The sequence below is a fragment of the Westerdykella ornata genome (assembly GCF_010094085.1).
Source record: "Westerdykella ornata strain CBS 379.55 unplaced genomic scaffold EI97scaffold_21, whole genome shotgun sequence".
Lineage (NCBI taxonomy): Eukaryota > Fungi > Ascomycota > Dothideomycetes > Pleosporales > Sporormiaceae > Westerdykella > Westerdykella ornata.
In genome coordinates, this window is record NW_022986871.1 from 38276 (window position 1) to 58676 (window position 20401).

The 20401-nt window shown below is 51.4% G+C and overlaps 4 protein-coding genes across 4 annotated transcripts; 1 reads left to right on the top strand and 3 right to left on the bottom strand.

The window, feature by feature from the left end:
• The first annotated feature begins 39 nt into the window (after nucleotides 1-39).
• EI97DRAFT_130164 (uncharacterized protein) lies at nucleotides 40-781 on the top strand. Its single transcript, XM_033793111.1, has one exon. It carries the CDS (start codon nucleotides 173-175, stop codon nucleotides 707-709), a length of 537 nt encoding a protein of 178 aa, XP_033651718.1. The 5' UTR covers nucleotides 40-172; the 3' UTR covers nucleotides 710-781.
• A 5392-nt stretch (nucleotides 782-6173) lies between these two features.
• Nucleotides 6174-6527, bottom strand: EI97DRAFT_444196 (uncharacterized protein; the record flags this gene model as incomplete). The annotated part of the gene is made up of 1 exon (XM_033799883.1): nucleotides 6174-6527. The coding sequence occupies one exon, from the start codon at nucleotides 6525-6527 to the stop codon at nucleotides 6174-6176; it is 354 nt and encodes a 117-aa protein (XP_033651719.1).
• A 1261-nt stretch (nucleotides 6528-7788) lies between these two features.
• Nucleotides 7789-10256, bottom strand: EI97DRAFT_451765 (uncharacterized protein; the record flags this gene model as incomplete). Its single annotated transcript, XM_033800367.1, has 7 exons — nucleotides 7789-8143; nucleotides 8206-8276; nucleotides 8325-8705; nucleotides 8764-8916; nucleotides 9077-9280; nucleotides 9313-9571; nucleotides 10216-10256. The coding sequence occupies 7 exons, from the start codon at nucleotides 10254-10256 to the stop codon at nucleotides 7789-7791; spliced, it is 1464 nt and encodes a 487-aa protein (XP_033651720.1).
• Nucleotides 10257-12217: 1961 nt separating this feature from the next.
• Nucleotides 12218-20070, bottom strand: EI97DRAFT_451766 (ketoacyl-synt-domain-containing protein; the record flags this gene model as incomplete). The annotated part of the gene is made up of 15 exons (XM_033800368.1): nucleotides 12218-13177; nucleotides 13207-14910; nucleotides 14949-15296; nucleotides 15330-15644; nucleotides 15996-16154; nucleotides 16185-16691; nucleotides 16722-16826; nucleotides 16869-16961; nucleotides 17004-17055; nucleotides 17089-17208; nucleotides 17248-18027; nucleotides 18068-18571; nucleotides 18625-19273; nucleotides 19344-19591; nucleotides 19682-20070. 15 exons carry the CDS (start codon nucleotides 20068-20070, stop codon nucleotides 12218-12220), a joined length of 6933 nt encoding a protein of 2310 aa, XP_033651721.1.
• Between the last annotated feature and the right edge of the window lie 331 nt (nucleotides 20071-20401).

The following is a 20401-nucleotide window of genomic DNA, read 5'->3' on the forward strand; positions in this document are numbered from 1 at the left end:
CACGTAGCATGTCGAGGAAGAGTTGGATGTACTCTTCGGATCCCCACGAGCGGCGCAAAGGACATGGCAAGGGATGATTTCAAGAGCAGTTGCATAGGTCAGGCTCTCAGCAACAGACGGTGATTGCATTGGGGCAAGGTTAGCATCGTTTTCTCGAAGTTATCGAGTGGCAATGGTCGTGGCATTTAGCGTTGGTCGGTTTGTCTCTTGCTATTTCCATCTGCGTCTCCCTATTTTATTTGAAGCATTTCGTTTTGCATTACTGACTCGATTTTTTCGCGAGGCCAATAATAAAGCGCCCCCCAATATGAGCGGCAATTCTACGTCCCTTTTCCTTCCTTTTCTAGTTTGCGCGACACATATTCTTCAGCATTTCAGCCAGCACGATGCATGCGAACACGGGAGATACAGAAGCGAATGGACCCAGATTGTTTTTCCTCCTTCCTCAACTACAACACAAGAATGGCGCATTACAGCATCGTCGTACTTTTCCCCTTTTGCGCGTTGCGAACTTTGCCTCAGCCGTCGTGGCTATGATTGTACAGTAATTCGTGTCCTCTTCTTCATTTCCTCGCTATCACTATTACTACGTTTATTTAATACATCAGATTGCATTCATGCTCCCAGCGTCAAGACCTCTACTCCCAGCGTGTTGTTTTTCGGCGACTTAGGTGACTCGCTATACTCAGGATGCATGAACCATGCATGACTCGAGCATTACTCGCGTTACTACCCACAGACATGCGGCGGTGTACACACAGACGTTTCGACTCCAAACTAGCTTTGGATATCCTCGGCGACTCGCCGCTTCATCGCTGGCACGTTCCCACCGCCTTTTTTCAGAACGTACAGTCACCGCCCTCTGACCTGGCTGCGAAACTGACCCAATTCACGGGCGCGGCGGGTCTCGCACTCGATTTGGCAACCAAGAAACCATTTGTTGATCGTCCGGATGACGTTGTGCTTCCTTTCCTTTCCTTGCTGGGCTTTTTTGGGTTTTTGGCTCTGCAACCGGTATTCTTGTTTTTGAGCAAAAGCGAAGCTCGAGAAGTAGATCGATAGGAGGGGACGATCAACGACCATCGTCTACGTGGCGCGCCGTTGTGCGTTGGAATATTTGTTTCTAGCTTGTTCCGCCCAGCCAAAATCTTTTTGCACTTTGAGCATACAGTACACGTGCAAAACTACTTTGTGAAGCCAGAGAAGGGGAAGGCAAGAAGGAGGGAAGAAGGTCGACGTGGCTAGCTTCATCGTTACCGTGCTGTATAACGCCTAACCATTCATTCCTTCGGCACGAAGTCGGAGGTGGACCGGTCGACGATGCGGTGATGGTGGGGGAATGGTGCAGGAGCGGTGGTGGTGGGTTGACGATGAACGCACGGGAGCTGTAGCTCTCTTGCTTGCCTTCCCAGCGCTTCACTACTATGTAGGGTATGGAGCACACGAAACGGGTCCCAGATATAGATGGATGCAAGACTATGCGGAGATGCCTGACGCCTTACCTCAGTACATGGTCGCTGAAGACCAGGGATGTGACATCACCGCCCTATACACAGTAGACAGGAGAGATAGATGAAGTGCCGGTACTGGTACCGAAACCCTGCCGTTCAACTGCCCCTGCTACGATATCCTCTCATATGTAATCAATCCCAGCAACGAAACCCTGATTCAGCAAAACTCCCGTCGCTGCGACGACCCGCCAATCGATCGACACACCCGGGATCCCAAGGATTGCGCGCAATCCATCATCGGTTCAGCTTCGGGACTCGTCACAGCTGAAGGAGCTGTAGGGTTCATCACAGGGTAGATGGATCCATGGTGCGGCCGGTACATCTCCGGGAGTACCTGCAACCCATGGTTCAGCACGGTTGCTGCGTTATTATTGACCTCCATTCACATACCAAGCTTTTTAAGCTTCGTTCGAGAATTTTCCATTGCAGGGCTGCGAGAGCCTGTGGGTTGGGTGGGAGGGGGAGGGGTTTGAAACATCGGCGAATTTGTAAGGGGTGGAGAGAAAGTGAAACTACCCTGGGGGAGGGCGGGGGCAGAGGCTGACCTTTGGAGGTTGGAGGTTTGAGGTTTTGGGTTGGTGACCGGTTTGTTTATGCACTACATGTACTATTGATAGATGGGAGAGTGAGGCCTTTGGGAGTAGGCAGGTTGAGGTCCGATACATTATTGATGATGAGCTTGACGGGTTCGCGCTGGAACAGGTCGAAGATGCGTGGGAAATGATGTAATGCCCTGGTAATGAGTTCCCTGCACAATTACACAGTACTACCCTATCTCACGATACTATTGCTACCATGTATCAAACACCATGTATAACGTCGCCAAGCCCCTCCTCTCTACTTCTTACACCCACCTGTTCGCAGATAAGTTCGGTATCGGCTCACACCGCGAGGGCTTATTTGTCATGCGATAAAATTGGATACAGTATGCGAGTATTTGGCATTATCGTGCATGGAAATTCAAAACAACCGAAACCCATGCACAGGCAACGTGAATCTATCTGCAGTTTCAAACATCAAGCACACTATAAGTAATCCACCGCGGCTCGAACGCAAGCGATCCCGGCATGAATGATCGGGTCTGATGTGGAATAAAAAAGCAACAATATACTAATACCGGCCTAGCCCTGACTATAGGAACGGGTTGAGTACCGCCTTGGGAACTCTGATGCGAGTTGCTTGTTGCTTTTCCCTCGAAGGATACCACACACCGGTAGAAGCTCGGGACGTCACCGATTCACCAGCTTTTCCGGACTTCGGATGCTGCTGCATTCATTATCATGGATCATGGATCATGGGTTTGGTGGTGATGGTGGGTGATGAGCCGCGGAGATGTTTCTGCCAGACCGGGTGCAGCGGTGTTATTTTAGGATCGGAATTGGGGGAACCGTGGTTTGGACCTGAGTTTTGACTTCAGGTAATAATAGGTAAAACTGGATGCTAAGCTTTCTAAGGAGATGTGATACCAGAGGCTTTCACTCCTATCGGCGACGTGGAGATTGCCTTGTTTAAGGCTGGTGGCCCGTTGCTGAGCTCGGATGGGTATTCTATGATAGGATATCTCTAGACTGAGCTTTTCGAAATCTCACTCAGCCCTATAGATAACTGGTATGGTGATGCTCAAGAAGGAACTTCTATGGGATTCTTGGACGACAAGGGAGTTGGATCTATTGTACCCAGTGCCAGACATCCTCACCGACGGTGGTTTTTTCACCAGGCTTGCGTGTTATGGGCCTCTTTGCTTAGACCGAAGATATTGCGGCCGAGGCCAACTCTCGACTACTTCGCCGTTGTGCGGCACCGGATTCGTAGGGAGTGTGCGTAGTGCGTCGGGCCTGCAAGATTGCGGGGTAGAAATGTAAATATCTGTCGCCGTAGGTGTTGTGCTCACAGTTTGCATGGTCTTCTATAAACGGTTTTCAACTGTTTCTTCGAGGGGCCGGAGAATGGGGAGGATTGAAAAAGTTGTTCCAGCAGCGGGTGAATCCATGAATTTCTATTGGCAGATTCCTACCGTGATTTTACATAGATGCGAAAATGCTGGGTTTGCGGTTCGTCGTAGGGCAGTTATGCGAAGTAGTTGTGATTGCGCGGTATGGATGAAGCAACGACAACGCTGGATCCAGCTGTACCTGATGGATTTTTTTAATAAGTCTACAGGTTACAGGGTTTTGAAAATACTTTCAGATACAGAATTCGGCACGTTGGATGCGGAGATCTTTTCCATGGCCAAGCTTGAGTTTCTAGTGTCCCTCTCGTCAGTACTTTGTTGGTGCATCGATTTGACCAATCTAAACGATCTTATTCCGTGAAGACCTCTCAATAAACGTTTTAAAGACGCTTACGGATACAGCATGATAGTTGTGCGGTTTTGAGTGTCAGGATATGTTACTGGTGTTGGAGCCTGCAAGAGCCTGAACAAACATGGAGACGAACCGGAGATGACCCGGGAAAATCGACGTAGAACTTGCCTGTAGAGTGTCTCGTTAGTTGCTTAAATACATTTATAGCCGGCGAAGTGATTGACAAGTCGGCGGGGCAAAGAAGTCATCTGTAGGTGTGTGTTCGCACCATTCTCATGGACGAACGGTTGCTATTCAGCGCAATGGTGCATCGCTACGTTTCCCATCCTTTCATGGTACAACACTCTCTTTGATACCAAATACAGATGCGTAATTCTGGAGCCGTGTCCTTTCAAAGTTTACTGCAAGACAATATGATGGTGCGCGGTACCACCCAGAAGTGTCGACGTCCACACAAGGTTCTGGCACCCCCTAGCTCTCCTTTTGTACAACCTTACACGAAACTTCCAAATATTGCTGACCCGCGGGTCGCGTTTCTCCCGTCTCATGTTCATCGCATCCTCGCGGAGACCTTTGTGCGACGCTGACCCCCAGCTACCCACCTCGCCACTTTTGAGTCCGAGCCTCACGTTTGGTGACCGGACATGTTGTATCACCACACCTGCAGCTCCATATGCCGCCAGTATGAGAGGCTGGAGCCTTGCGATGAACCTACGGATGCTTGTGTCAGTGAAGACGTGCAGGGGCCAGCGGGCTGGTCACGTTGTGGAACTTCGACGACGTCGTGAGAGACGACATGTCAACCAGCCATTCATCCATACCGGCTATCCTATTGAACGAAGCGGAAACCAGATACTGTTGGTATCCTTCCACTTCCCCGCTCGTACACCATGTGACGACGCCTAGCTTTTCGTGGGCTGCTGCAAGGATCTATCCGACTCATGCGTTTGTTGCAGACTGACTGATGCTGCATACATCTGGCGTGGGGGTTGTGATATGGCGGTGTAGGTCGTAAGTTACTGGCTCGGAGCTCTTCCTTGGAGCCGCAAGCACGGCGTCAGGTTACATGCGTATCACAGCAGAGGTACTTTGACAGGTGAAGGGATAATGTGAGTGCAGGGGCATATATGCGGACATACTGCACTGCAACCGTAAGCATCTATGCATACGTCTCCATTCCAGGCCGGCAAGGGGGTTGTGTGCAGTGGAGGCTCAATGGTGAGAGCGAACTGCCAACGGTAGATTCCCCCCCTGCGGCATGAACACCACCAGGTGGTGATGGGTAAGGATGTTAAAGAAACTTGAAAGTTCTAGCTAGTTAGGGTGAGGACAGGGCAGTCGTTAAGGGGACTAAAGGAAAGGGTACTTGTTCACCCATCAAGCTTGAAACAAGTTTCTGCTCTGACGGAAGGGGTAGTGTTAGCGGCACTTCATTGCACGAGCTTTGCCCTGTTCACGAGCTGAAAACAGAGACCTAGGACAACAGTTATTAAAGTGTTGGCACATTTGGGTTCAGGGGATCGCGACGACAAGCATTCGTTGTCCATTTTAGTAGCGGTTGGACGAAGCTTCGCTAGCGATTTACAAGACGAGGGAGGTTAAGTCAGCGTTGCTGGATGATACAGTGGGTACTTGGCCGTCAGCAGCGACGCAAGCCTGATCTGCACCCTCATACATGAACCCAGTATTATACCTGCGTTCAGTTTCGGACGTGAGGTATACTTCACATTCTGGCTTTCCAAGAGAGATCCATGGATCTGCGGGTGAGAGGCATGGTCTTAGTAGAGAGACAGCGAAACTATTTCGGATTCTACGTTCTATGATATTCGGTATCTTGTACTTGCAGCAACCTGGACGATATGCTGATCCAATGAAACTTCATGCAGCTATCCCTTTGGGATGATGTTGAGGTTCTGGAACCTTTTTGGACGTCGAAACTCGGCGAATGTATGTGGAATACTCCATGGAGCGAGTTGAAGTCTGAGGGGTTCTTATTTCCGAGTCTGGCCGATTTCTTGTATAAGGATCCTCCCTCCCTCAGTATATAGGCAATAGGGCGATTGTTCCACTGCGAGCTCTCGCCGATCGTTTGACAGATGAAGGTTGCCATCATCAGACGCGTGTGTTTAGGGAACAGCTGGCTTCTAATTGTCTCTCGCTACCTCCAGATCGTACGTGCGCAACGTACTGGACGGATGAATTGATAGAGAGAAAGAGGTTGTGTATTCCCTTTCAAAACGATCAAACTGTCCTTCTGTCCCCGTCTCCTCCGGGAGATAACCCACGGTACTCCTAGGGACAGTGAGCTTCTCTTCATTATTATGACATCGGGGCTTACCTTGCCAAATGCTTATACTTATCAACCGTAGTAGGAGGCAATCACATTCGCAGTTGCACCGTGGAAATCATAGCACTCTCCAATCTTGAAGCCGTGGGCCGTGGAATCCACATAGCCGGAACGAATGGCCCCAGTTAAACTTCCGCAGTTGTCCGCGGCAAAAAAGTGAGCTCTCTGATGGTTACCGCCCCGGCCCGTGATCTTGAAAGATCGGAAGCCTTCAGCCCAAGCCGCACAGGCGTTGTCCAAGATGTTGACTCCGGATTGGACTGGGCCATCGCAGTCCTGCCTATCGAAGGTATCAATCATGAATGCACTTCCACTGGCAGTGAGACCAGTCACGATGGTGACAGCGGAAGTGACGGAGAAACGCATTCTGAAAACTGGAGAGACTGAAGTCGGAGTGATTGAGGACAAGGTGAAAGGCGGGAGTCGAGTTGCCAGAGTATCTTGAGCTAAGAAGCTATGCTGGTGTAGAGCAGCGGGAGAGAGCGTCATTACACCTCATAGTAGAAAAGAATTACTTGAAGTAACCTCCTTAATAGACTCAGTTACCTATATAAAACGCCAACAAGCCTCCCCGCCTCTGCTTCTACGCCGCGTACGTCGCTGGGTGGCGAAGCCGAATACTTACCCCTGATACCACAGCACAGTACGGCATTCTTCCGCACGACGAGAATCACTATTTCTTCCCTGTATGGATTACGGCACGGGGATCTGCCCAATCAGTAACTGCAAATACTCCCCAGCCTGGAAACTGTAACTAACTTGGGGCATTTTCAGCCAATTATCTGTCTGTAAAGTAATCCGTGCAACCCTTGCGACCCCTGTTTTCACACCGGACGTGAAAAGGTGCTGTACTTTCCCTACCAATCATTTGCTCTTCCGATACGCACATTCGTACCCCAGTGTATAGTGTACGCGTGTGCACCACAACCTGTGATGGATTTACCAACACTACCGCGCACTTCCAGAGTACGGAGTTCTCCGTACTCTTCAATAATATAACAATCAATCCTCTGCCGGGTAAGATACTACAGTCTACTGCACCCTATGGAAGGTGGAGTTACCACACAGTAGGTTTCCTGTGCAGACTTCGCGTCCGAAACTTGCCCAATGGTAGAGCCGCCGCCATTAATCCAATGTGGGAAATGGTTGTTTCGGAGTAGACTGAGCCAAAGAAAACCCTGTTAAATAACTGTTACGACCCCCTGCGATCCTTAGAAGTGGAACGAACACCGCCTTCGTCTCTGGCAAGTACTGAGCCTAGATTCCTACACCATAGGGTTTCTGCAGCTCAGACCCAATTCAGTAAATAACCGAAACAACATATCTTTTCTCAAGATGGTAGTAGAAACGTCGACTTAGGGAAACGACTTCATGAGCCAGGGTCCCGAAAAAGTAGGTTTCGGCCACGGCGAGCCACAGTACGGTGAACTGGGACAAAGGCCTATTTTTCCATGTGCTATGCTCGTACGTGTTCATCTAGTCAGTCAGGCTTCTTGATATTCAAACCATAGTTGTTGACGGTTCCCAATATTGCATTAACTCTGTATTCCGCAACACTAACTGCGCGCTTGAGAAACAAACGAGATGCAATACCTCAACTTTTCAAACCTCCTGAACACTTCTGCCTTTAGATACCGGATCCGTCCTCCGGGTCTGTCTCATTTGCCGACCATGCATCCCACCGTTCACCAAGTTCGTGGAATCCATTCTCTATTGGCTTGAAATCAATCGAACTCTTCCTCTCGACAAACTGCATGGATAGACCTTGACCTGCATGCCACGCAATGTGGCAGTGTAGGAGCCATGAGCCAGGGTTATCGAGGCGGAAAGCTATCGCGAGGTGTCCATGGGCTGGCAGTACAGCCGTACCACGTCGTGGGGGATTTTTCGTCATGAAACCATTGGCGGTTCCGTCCCAGGGGCCGTTCTCCTGCGCTAGAATCCAGAAGTCATGGCCATGTAGATGTATGGGGTGGGAAATGCTGTGCATAGAGCCTCGTCAGTGAATTCAGCAAATGATTGTGTATTGCGAGAGATCACCTACCCCGCAAGGAGACCCAGGACCTTATTTTCAATAACTAGGACAGTCCACTCGTCGTCGGACGAAGTCTTCTTCTGTTGCTCGGTTAGTTATTGTCATGAAAGTGCTTCATTTTTCCTTACATCTACCGAAACGACGTTCAACTCAGTCGGAAAACTTGTGTCGTTATTGTAGGCACGATTAAGAGTCGGATTGCTCCAGTCTAGCTGCAAGGTGCTGCTATTGATGGTCCCTGTAAACAGGGCCTCATGAGTAAAACGGACGCGGAGCTCTTCAAGCGTAATTCCACCGATATTCGACACGTCCACGTTCAGATACGGTTCCAGGTTTTCCAGCGGTTCGTCATTGCATATCTTGGGAGGTTGAACAACGCTGACACTTGTCGGATCATTCTTGCTCGTAGCATCATACCGAACAATTCCCGTGGAGTCCTTCGGATTGTCGTTCGCGGTCCCAGCGCAGATGTTGACCCAATAAGCTCGTAGCCAGTAGTCAGTAGTCACCTGGCTCAGCATTCGCCTCGACGACGACATCGTATCGTTGGGCGCCATTGATAATGACACTGTCTGTAACGTAAGGCTTGATGGGAACAAAGTCGTTGGCGATCACCGTGAGTTTGTGGCCGTCGATGCTGAATTGAAACTGGCTGTCAGTGGCGACGTTGACCAAGCGGATCAGATATTTCTTTCCCGGTTGGAAGACGGTCTCGAATTTCTTGCCACCGCGACGCACTGCTCTGATTCGGAAGTGGAACAGTTGAACGTGTTTGTCCCATTGATCAGGAGGTTGTTAAGTGGATGCGTAATGCCGTACTTCTGTTTATTGTGCCATGCCGTGAACATACGCTGGTGCGACCAGTCCTGGAGAAAAGGACCCCGAGGTCCTCGTCGTAGTCGGCGGAAGCTGGACCATGAAATATTAAAGCGCCGAAGAGCCCTTCGGAGTATTGAAGCGAAATATGGCTGTGGTACCAACTCGTGCCGTATTGCGTGACTTTGAACTTGTACGTCATGGACTCTCCTGGAGGGATCGGACACTGGGTAACGCCGGGGACTCCATCGTTGAAAACAGTATCGAGCTGCCGCACACCATGCCAGTGCACTGTTGTACCGTTTGTTTGAGATTATTGGTTACATGAACGATGAGAGTGTCTCCCCAATTTGCGACAATGGGCGGCCCTGGCATCGTTCCATTGAACGTCATACAAGTGCGTTCGAATCCATCTGGGTTGCAGGTAGCTTCTTCTCCAGATAACCAGACCTCGACTGTGCGGCCAGTGTCCGGAATCGTGGTGATGTAATTCGTATCGACGCTGTATTCACCCCAACAATGTCGAGTGTTTGGCGTGATTTCGCAAGGCGTGGCCGCCCTTCTATCAGGTCTCACCACAGCTTTGACATCTTGTAGCCCGTCGGGTATATAGGAAGCGGATGAGACGGCGGCCCAGGAAACTAGTGAAAAGAGTGGATGCTTCATGGCTGGGAAACGATAGAAGAGATAAAACAGTTTTGTCTGCTCTTGCAATGCAAGTCGAGCATAAATAAAATAATCTCAAAAGAAAACGGGTGTGCTTTCATGTTAAACCCCTGTAGCTAAGCTGGAAGAGCCTGGGTCTGACTATTTCCGATCTTACACTCTTCAAGGAATTGGGTGAAGAGCACGCGTATTTCTGAGAACGATGTCCCAATGAAGGAAACACACCGACTCGGAGAGGTTCACAACCAGGAAGGTCGGAAAATACATCGGAATGAGACTACTTTTCTCAATTTCAGGAATTCATCTCGGACGTTGAGGCCAAATATCGGAGGCTCGTGCTCTTTGAAGTATCGTTTGTGGTCTCTTGCTTCGTCTTTCTCTCTCTGCCACCACTGCCCTTATTCTCTCACCATGGGTCTCTACGCGCGCTTTCTAATATATATTCAAATCCTTGTTTACTGCGCGCTCAGCGTATACGGCTGGGAAAATCATCCTCTACCGCTAAGAGACATACTTAAGTACCCTCTCCTGACGTACCTGCAAGACATTGCAATTGGCACCAATGGCGACATATACATGACAACAGTCTCCCCAGATGCGACGATATTCCATCTAACCGGCGCAACTACGGAAAATCCAACTTCCACCGTAGTCCATAAATTCGAGGACTTGAACGCAGCAACGGGTATCCGTGAGACAAAACCGGGCGTCTACCATTTCCTCGCTGGCAAACAGGGAATCATCGGTATGGGGATCCATGGTATTTCGGGAATCTTCGAACTGGACACCCGCCAGAACCAGACATCCATCAAGGAGCTTATCCACATGCCCGACGCTGGCCTCATCGTTAGCGTGATTCCGGTTCCCGGGTTGGACAACATATTACTTGTCTCCGACTCGAGCTTCGGCAGGGTATATAGAGTGGACCTTTCTAGGGGGAAATACGAGACGGTTCTTGAAGACCCCACCATGTTTCCCCCGCCATGGGCAATCATTCCCTTCGGTATCGGCGGTATCCAGCTTCACAAGGGTTACCTTTATTATGTGACCTGCTTCAGAGCCATCATACACCGCATCAAGTTCACCGACGACGGATACCCCGCTCCTGGAGCAAAGGTTGAACAGGCCCTCGCACTTCGCTCAATCTACATTGATAACTTCGTCGTCGGGGAGGATGATACTATCTGGGCGATGTGCAATGCGGACAACCGCATGGTTGCTGCCACGCCTGACGGTAATGTATCCGTCATTGCCGGTGCTCCGGACGAGCTCATCGCGGCAGGAGTTGTGGCAGGGGCCTTTGGTAGACTTCCAGGTGATGAGAAGACGTTATATGTTACTTCGTGCGGAGGGATGCTTAATCCAGTTAATGGTATTACCTTTGAAGGAGGAAAACTTATGGCAGTGGACACGAGAAGTTGGTGAAAAGCCACAGAATTTATACGTCTTTCAGACTGAATGCTTAGACTGTAGAGCAATTGGTTTAGTCTTTGTGAATTAGGTTGCTAGACTGCAACACATCCATTCTTCAGTGTTCAAGGCTTGGTCGCGTGGTCTCTGCCATCTTGGTAGAGAATTGTGTATAGGCTCAAAGTACTATCATAGCTCACTTCTCCGATTTTGGGATACAGATGGTCTACGCTTCCATCCTATGCTACATGCATGTAGCTAAAGGCGGACTGAAGTACTCTTGTATTAATTACTGGAAAATCGACTATAGATGGAATATCTGGTGCTCATCTAATGACGGAATAAAAGTGGCCCACTATTCTGCAACCACCTACCGCCCCTTTCCACATCCGCTGAGAGAAACAAGGGTTCGCAGCGGGTCGCATTGCGTCGGAGGGGTGCAGGACACGGGGAAAACAGAATAGGGAGAGCTCCTTATTGGCCAGTGCGAGGGGGAGGGCAGGAGGAGTGAATTTTGCTCGTTCGTATTCTGAAGGGTTACCTACGTGAGCTTTGCTACATTATATGCGGTGATGACCGCGTTGCTCTCCCCTCTGGTGGCAGTGCTTTCCAGCGGCTGTTCATACTGGTGGTAATGCCTTGATCTACTTTGTAAGATACAGCAATGAGAAGGCATCCCAGACTGTCTGCAATATTTTGACGTACTGTAGCTAAAGAGAATGACATCTGTATATACTGTATTAACTAAACCTAATGCCTTAGTGCTGGGATCATCGTCAGACAGCCAATGATGTGCTACTGTAATCATGTCCCGTCATGAGAAGATAGATCATCCGCATCGACAGGTTACCTCAGAATAAGTATGGTCGACGAGCAGCGGACTATCCATTGAGGTGATTCGAAATTGCAACTGAAGTCATGTCAATATTGGTGTGGGTTGAATTGTACGTAAAGCTATAAAGCCACCCTGAAAAACAAACCCGAACGCCGGCAGATACCAAAAACGCCTCCATACCAATAAATTAAGAATAATCCATCCTGAAACTATGCGGCAAAACCCCAACTCCATCACGCAGCAACCTTCTCTCCATCCGCAATCTCCCGTGCAATAGAAATCTTCTCAAGCTTCTCATAACTCTCCTCCGAGTCCGACGGCAACCGAAGAAGCCGACTCCGACGAAGGCGGAGCGGGCGTGAGACTTGGACTCCGAGCTGCCAAAGACGAGCCACTTGACTGGGCAGTCGAGACAGTGATGGCAGGCGCCGCAACGTCGACCATCTTCTCGAGCGCCGTGCGAATCAGGTCCGCAATGGACCCGCCTCCCAATATCTTCAACGTAGGCACATCAACACCGAGTTCCTTCAAGAACCATGCTCGCAGGTCGACGGCTACGAGTGAATCGACGCCGCGATCGACAAGGCCGGTTGTGCCGTCCAGCTTCTCCTCTTCCGGAATCCGCAGCAGGCGTCTGAGCTGCGCCCAGAATGCGTCGCGGGTGATGGCGTAGCTCTCCTCGGGAGTCTGTGCCACCTGGAGCTGCACCTTGACGCGTACACTGGTCTTTGCTGCCTGGATATCAGCTTGCTTCTCGCCGCGTTGGATGAAGTGGCTGAACTTGACGTCGCGCTTGTGCGACGCCTTGACTTCAAAGTCAGGTGGGATGAAGGTGACGCCCATGCACACCTGGTTGGAACCCTGACCCGGGCGGCCGGAGAGTATGCCTTCTGCGAAAAGAGCGTGCAGGTCTTGCTCGGAGATGTTGATGTGGCCGAGCGACTGGAAGTAATCGAAGTCAAAGTTGTCGGCGTGGGCTGCATATCCGATGCCCAACACGGCTGGAATATTGACGGTGGAAGCTGCAAGTCCACGCGCCCGCCTGCTGGAGGCTAGAGACGTCATCCATTCGTTGGCAGCGGAGTAATTGCTTTGACCTGTCCATCCAATGATAGATGCGATACCGGATGTGAGGATGAAGAAGTCAAGCGAGGTATCATTATAGAACGCTTGGTCGAGCAACTGCGTACGTAGCACCTTGGGTGCGGTGACCTTTCGGAAGCTCTCCAGTTTCATATTGCCGAAGAGTTCGTCCTCCAGTATCATGGCCCCGTTAATCACACCAGAATCGGATGCAAGGTGGATTTGATGTCACCAAGTGCCCGGTCGAGAAATTGGCGGGGATTAATGTCGAGGGACTGTGCCCTGACAAGTGCACCATATCTCTTCCGCATATCTTCGATGAACTTCAGGTTAACTTTGGGATTGCGGCTGGTAAGAACGACAGTTCTAGCACCGTGCTTGATCATCCACTCCGCAAGCGATTGTCCAAGCTCACCAGCCATACCGACGAAAAGATATGTCCGATCGGCCCGGAATACGATTCCATTGTCAATAGGCTCAACTTTGACAGGAACGGAGGTGCTAGTAGTCCAGTCAAGAACGCGGAGAGATGCCCCACTCTTTGTCTGCTGGGTGATATCCTCAAGGGTAAGGGTTTCCACATCGGATTTGAAGTCATCCACTTCGAGAGTGTCGTTGACGGCGGCCTTGAGCATGAGCACAATTGTGGCCTCAGCCTCAGGTGTTGGTGGAGGGTTTAGTTCATAACTCATGAGTTCTCCCTCCACGATCTTCAAGCAAGCCGGGGGCACGCATTTGACGATCGATTTTCTCAAAGCGTCTGACGCAGCGCCACGCGAGAAATGAACAAATACGGCGACTGAATTTGGAATGGCTTCCAGAATGGCGCGTTGATGGAGATTTGGGTGTAGGAAGATGGAATGGCCGGCACCTTGTTGTCGGGCTCCGGCTCTCGTGAAAACAGCGTGTACACCTGTTGCATTGGCAATTCTCGTCACTGCCGCCTGTAATTCCACGCCGGCCTCATTGACGAGCAATGTGGTGCCCTTGGGAACAAGGGACAGGATCCGTTGTGCGATGAGATTATTGGCGACAGACGCGAGCAGCGATGGCGAGGAAGTGTTTCCGATAGATACGCAACAGTGATCCGGGACTCGTACAAGAGAAGCGGAGGATTCGGTAAGAGCGATGATGGTCTCGCCAGTATCTTCATCAGTCCCGAGGCACAGTCCGGAATATCCGCCTACGCCGACAGCTAGGCTTTGAAGCAAGGAGTACTTGACTCGCACGTTTCGTTGTCCAGCGGCCAAGCGACGGGACAAGCGCAGAGGGGATGTCTTCTGAAGCTCCAATGACCACTCTTTCTCGCTTTGCTCAACAGCGACAAGCTGGAGCGTCTCATGAGCTGCGTCTGCTGTTGTGATGACATCTCTCCGGCGGGCATTATAACGCTGATTCTTCTCCACATCTGGCACAAGTCGGGTAAACAGCTCCTTCCCCTCGCTGACAGTAATCCCAGGTTCTGGTGTCCACAGCAATCCACTGTTGGTACCCCACTCGTGAAGAATATGCTCTCTGAGCAGGTTCAGAGCCAAATCGGTTGCTGTGCGTTGCTCGATCCCGGTGCCACCATTCACTTTGGGGTCCAAGTCGTACATTTGTACACTCAGATTCGGGTACTCCGTTTGCACAGTGCGGATGATGCCCTTCATCATATGGCTGTAGGGCCGAACTGCCTTTGCGCCACAGTTTACCCATACGACGGTTCCGCCAACAGCCCACAGCGTTTTGAGTGGATCGAATTTCGCGGGTGTCAGCTCTTCGAGGTAAGGCCTGTCCAGATCCACCAAAGAGAGAACAGTAATGGAAGTCTTGGAGGCAGCCAGATCCGAAGCGGCAAATCCTTCCATGGTATCGAAGTGTTGTTTGTTCTGGAAGCGGTGCGAGAGTACGTGCGCAACGTCCTGCCCAAGCCTGTGTAAGGTAACGTCAGACCCCCTACAATTGCGAGGTCGTCATTGCGCACATTGGCCGGTCGCTCTCGGGCAGTGGGAGAGTTTCGCAACAAAGTAATTTGGTCGTCGACGGCCTGTGCCACAAACACGGACATGGGAAGTGAGGCGCTAATGTCCGGACTAACAGTGTCGATGCCCGAGAATCCCACCTTTCGCAACGTAGAATCCCACTGGCGTAGAGTGAGCAGTGGTCCCCATGGTCGTCCAGTTTCCGCACCAATCCACCAGCCCGGAAGCGTCCCAACCGTCATGCCGCTGAAGAGCAGCTCGGTGGATGTCAGCTCTGCGACGACGAGGAAGCCGCCTGGCTTCAGGAGACGCCATACGTTCGATAGCTAAGCCTCCATATCAGCAGAGACGTGGAGAACGTTAACAGCGACAACAACATCGTAAACACCCTCAACGAAGCCTTGACCTGAAGACGCTTTTTCCATGTTGAATGTCTTGAAGACTATACGACCGGCCTCCTTGGCGAAGCGCTCCTCTGTGTCGATGAAAAAGCCACTGGAGATGTCTGTGAAGGTGTAAGACGAATATGTGTCGCCCATTTCCTTGAGTACAGCACTGGTGGTTGCGCCCGTTCCTGCACCAACTTCGAAGATATCCAAGCTTGGGTGACGGTGCGCAATCTGCGACAGGATGCGAGCTAACCAGCGCCCAGTGGGGCCAGAGCATATGGCATTCTACTCGTAGAAGGCTCGGAGCAGGCCGTCCTTATTCATATGCTCTAGCATCGAAGTCCCGGAGCGGATGACGTCAATTAGATTATCTCCAACGACTTTGACAAACTTGATATCTTTTCTTCCTTCTTAAGGTGCTAGAAGCTGAGCAATCGTTTCACGAGTGTCGGCGTTGCACTCCGCCTTGACCTTGGGGTGCGCGTCACGACTGACCATATCCACCATGCGATCCCACCAACTCAGATAACGTTGGAAATGTGGGAGGAGGTCGTGCCTATCGTTGGGCGGGATCGAGAGCGAAGCATTACGTGCAAACCAATAAGCGGCACGGTCAACGACCTTGTACATCTGGACCTCAAATTCGGACATGGTTTCACCATTAGCAGCCACCTGTCCGTCTGGAAATGCAACACCGTATTCGAATTTGGAAAAGATCGGAAGATCATTCTTCGATGTAGCTCTTGAGAATGGAACGAGGGTGGCTCCTTCAAACTGCACGAACGCATGCTCGCCCTCCCCCGTGGTCAAATAAATGTCTCCCACCACTGTAGAGGGTTTCCTGCTTCGAATGTGGCTTTCGTAGCGCAGAGTAGCCTGTTTGCCTCCTTCACTAAGACTTGTAAAGTAAGGATTGATAGTGACTGAGGAGATAGACACCGGAACATGCAACGACCAGATTGAGGTGTCGCCGGGGTATGACCAGGCTGCGAACACGGTCTGCAGGGCAGAGTCGAGCATGCCGGGGTGCAATGCGAGATTGTCGTCCCAACCGGTTCCAGATTGGTCTTGTAGGTCTCCAGTGCTGTAGTCAAGTTTACGACGGATATTTGAGAGGCCACGGAACGGCGGAGCATAGTCGTAACCAATACCTGACAGGTTGGCGTAGAACCGTTCCTCATCAACATCTACAAGATTATAGGCGTCCGCCTTCACAACCGGAAGAATATCTGGCTCGGCAGGGGCGAGACGACACCACACGCGCCCTTTGGCGTTCAGCACTGAGGCAGCCGCTCCCTCGGGCACAGAGTAGCAAGCCCACTCAGCCGTCACCTCTCCGTTACTGACATTGACAGAAGTGACACTGAATATCGCCTCGACGGTGGACGAATCGTCGTTAAATGCGATGGCGCGTGGAATGTCGATATCTTGAAGCCTAATAAGGCTGACCGGAGTATCCGGGCAGGACTGTTGACTGACAGCAATAATTGCCTCTACTGCCATGCTTACATACCCTGTAGCAGGGAACACCGTCTGCCCTTGAAGCATGTGGCCCTTGAGCCAATGCAATTTGCTTGGCTGAAGCATTTTCCTCCATTGAAACTCGCCCGGAGTTACCGCTTCAGAACAAGGGTTGCCTAGGACTGCATTGGTCACGTGCCTCGGGTCTCTGTGCTTGTAGTGGTTCGGGATTCGGCTGTTAAACCAGTAGCTGCGCTGGTGGTCAAACGGGTAAGGGGGCAGATCTTGAAGCACTGATGGGTTTCCTTCCCCGGACAACAAGGCCTGTACGGCGAAGAATCGGATGCTCTCCGACCCTAATTGTGCCCAAATGTATCCGAGTGCGGAGCTGAGCTGGTCAACATCGTGTTTGCCACGGGAGAGTAACGAGGTATATGGTGTGCTTGATTCTGCTCGGAGCGCGTCTAATGTGGCTAGAGCAGGACCTTGAAGCGCAGCATGCGGGCCAACCTCAATGGCTACGTCAAATGCACCATTGTGCAAGATAGCAGCATTGAGTGCACCGGCAAACTCAACAGTATTGCACATGTTGTCCACCCAGTACTGATTCGAGAGCGCGTCTGGAGTCATAACCATTCCTCTGTGCACGGATGAAAACCAATGCGTTGCCACGTCGTCGGACGGCCGAAGGGTCTTTATGCCACAGCCTGACAAGGAGGCAAGATAAGGACCAGCACAGGACAGCATGTGGGCGCTGTGGTTGGCCGTGTCCACTTTGAGCTTTCGCGCAAACGTACGCTCCGCTTTCAATACTGCTTCTGCCTCGTTTATGGCATCTTCATCGCCGCAAAGTGTGACACTGGAATTGGAGTTCACTGCGGCTACCTGCAATCGCCCTTCGAACCTTGCTTCCCGGCATAGGGCGGCTGCATCTTCTGCCGAAGCGCCGATAGCCATCATGGCACCACGAGGAGAATGAGCATTTGGGCTTGCAGACCGCTTGGCGTGAACGCCTCGGAAATAGGCGACTCTGATGGCGTCTTGGGCGGAAAGAAACCCTGCTGCATATGCCGCGCCAGTTTCTCCAGAGGAATGGCCTACAACGGCTGTGAAGTGGACGCCAGCCTCGCGGAGAATATCGACTAGAAGGATCTGGACGGCAGTGCACAGTGGCTGTGAAAGAGCCGCTTGCGCCAATGCGTGAACTCTCTTGAGGTAACGAGAGTTGGTCCTTGAGCTTCCAAGACGGTCTGTCTTCTGCATTCGGGAGACTCTGCAGTGCCTCATCAAGCTGCTCCATTCGGGATGACGCAAAAGGGGAGATCTCGATCAGCTCAGCCCCCATACGAGCCCATTGAGCACCCTGGCCAGTGAAGATGCCTATCACTTTGGCGGCTCGCGGGAGTGTTGCAAAACGGGTGTCGAGGCCAGGGCCTGCTTTCTGATCAGGCGCTGGGCTCACAATGCCCTCCAGCGACTCAATGGCCGCGGGAACGTCCCGCGCCACAATGCTCGTGCGGTATGGGAGTGTAGAGCGCCTGTGTTGGAGCGTATAGGCGAGATCCGTGAGCTTGACGTCTGGGTTTGTCTTTAGGTAGTCTAAATGCCATGAGAGCATTGTTCGAAGCAATGTCGCGGAAGCAGCTGAGAACACTAGTGGCGTGAACAGGGCGACCGAGCTGGAATCTGGCGTGGGTTTAGACAGCGGCAGCTCCAGAATACAGTGAGAATTGGTGCCTCCAAATCCAAAGCTGATAACCAATTTAATCAGCACATGTCGAAGCGCAAGATGAAGGCAACGTACCTGTTCACGCTCGCCCGTCTGACATCACTGCCATTGGTGCTTGGCCACGGTGTTGGGGCAGTGGGAATCTCAAGATGGTCGTAGAAAGGAGCAACCTTCGGGTTCAAATTCTTAAAATGAAGGTTTGGCGGAACAATTCCATGCTTGAGAGCCAAAGACGTCGTAATCTCACTAGCAAGGCCGGCGGTATCTTCAGTGTGGCCAATGACGGTTTTGACCGACCCAACGAGAAGCTTTTCTGAGGTCGATGCAGCACGAGATCCCCCGGGAAAGAGAGCGTTCGCAATTGCCTCTGCCTCTTGGGGGTCACCTGCTTGAGTACCGGTTCCGTGAGCTTGGAAGAACTGTGGCCGATCCTGGGGGTTATTAACGGGGTCCAATCCGGCTTTCGCATAGCACTGCCGAATGAGAGCTGCCTGAGCAAGGCTGCTGGGCATAGTCAAACCAGGAGTACGGTCATCCTGGTTAACACCCGTTTCGCGGATGATGCAGTCGATCGGGTCGTTGTCGGCAAGAGCTTGAGAGAGGGTTTTAAGTACGACGGGAGCCACTCCCTCTCCGCGGGTATAACCGTCCGCAGCGACGTCCCACATGGCGCAACGGCCAGTGGCGGAGAGCATCCCCAATTTGCTCTCCGAGATGTACATTGCTATAGATGCAGTCAGCTCCATAATTCCGACCACTATATGTATCACGGAAAGGACATGGTTGAGACTGACCTGGACTGAGAATCAAACTGGTCCCTGCCGCAACCGCTATCTTGGATCGACCACTGCGGATCGCTTGTACAGCATGATCCAGCGCTACCAAGCTACTCGAACAAGCCGTATCGATGGAGAGACTTGGACCATGCCAATCGAAGAAATAGGAGATGCGGTTAGCAAGTATCCCTCTTTCAAGTCCGGTAGCCGTATAACGTGGCAACGTCTCCCAGTCACGAGTTAACATGGTATTATAGTCGTCACACCTGCAAACATGTCAGTGGCGTTTCTTTCATTTCAGGGAACGGGTGATAGAGGTAATGTGGGACTGGGGAAGAAACACAGATGGAACGTACATACATCCGACATAAACGGCTGTGTCCGAGCCGCGTAACTTCTCCATCGATTGGCCAGCTGCGCACAAGCTATCATAGACAACTCCCATTAGCAATCGCTGCTGCGGGTCCATGGCATCAGCCTCGGCAGCCTGGACATTGAAGAAACCGGCATCGAATTCAGTGACATTGCTTCGACCTTCGTCTTCGAGGCAGTATGACTGCAGAGCATTGGTTGTGCCATGATGTGTTCCCACGGGGTGGTAGAATGCGTCGATGTTGAATCGTGAGTCTGGCGGCTTGCGACTTAGGTCCTTAGGATCACGTATAACGGACCAAAGTTTGGAAGGCGTGTCGGCGCCGCCAGGGAAGCGACATCCTGTGCCGATGATAGCGATAGGCTCCGACATGGTTAGAACCGTGGGCAGCGTTGAGACAACCACGAGATAACCTGAACAGAGAAGGACCAGTTGATTCCAGGTAGTTCCGGTGTAGGGACTGATAGATGTGTTTAGCGAAGGTGGTGGTGGGCGAAGCCTCGATGATTATACCTTTTTCTCTGGCGGACCGGGAGTTGCTCATAATCCCAATACCCGGAATGCGCATTCCTGAAGTGGAAAATGCCATCTTGATTGCCAATTCGGAGGCTTCTTCTTGTGTGGAATCGGATTGAAGCGTCTGCCGGAGAAGTCGGAATAATGCGTCGGATTTCGGAAGGCCTTGCCAAGACAGCAGAACCTC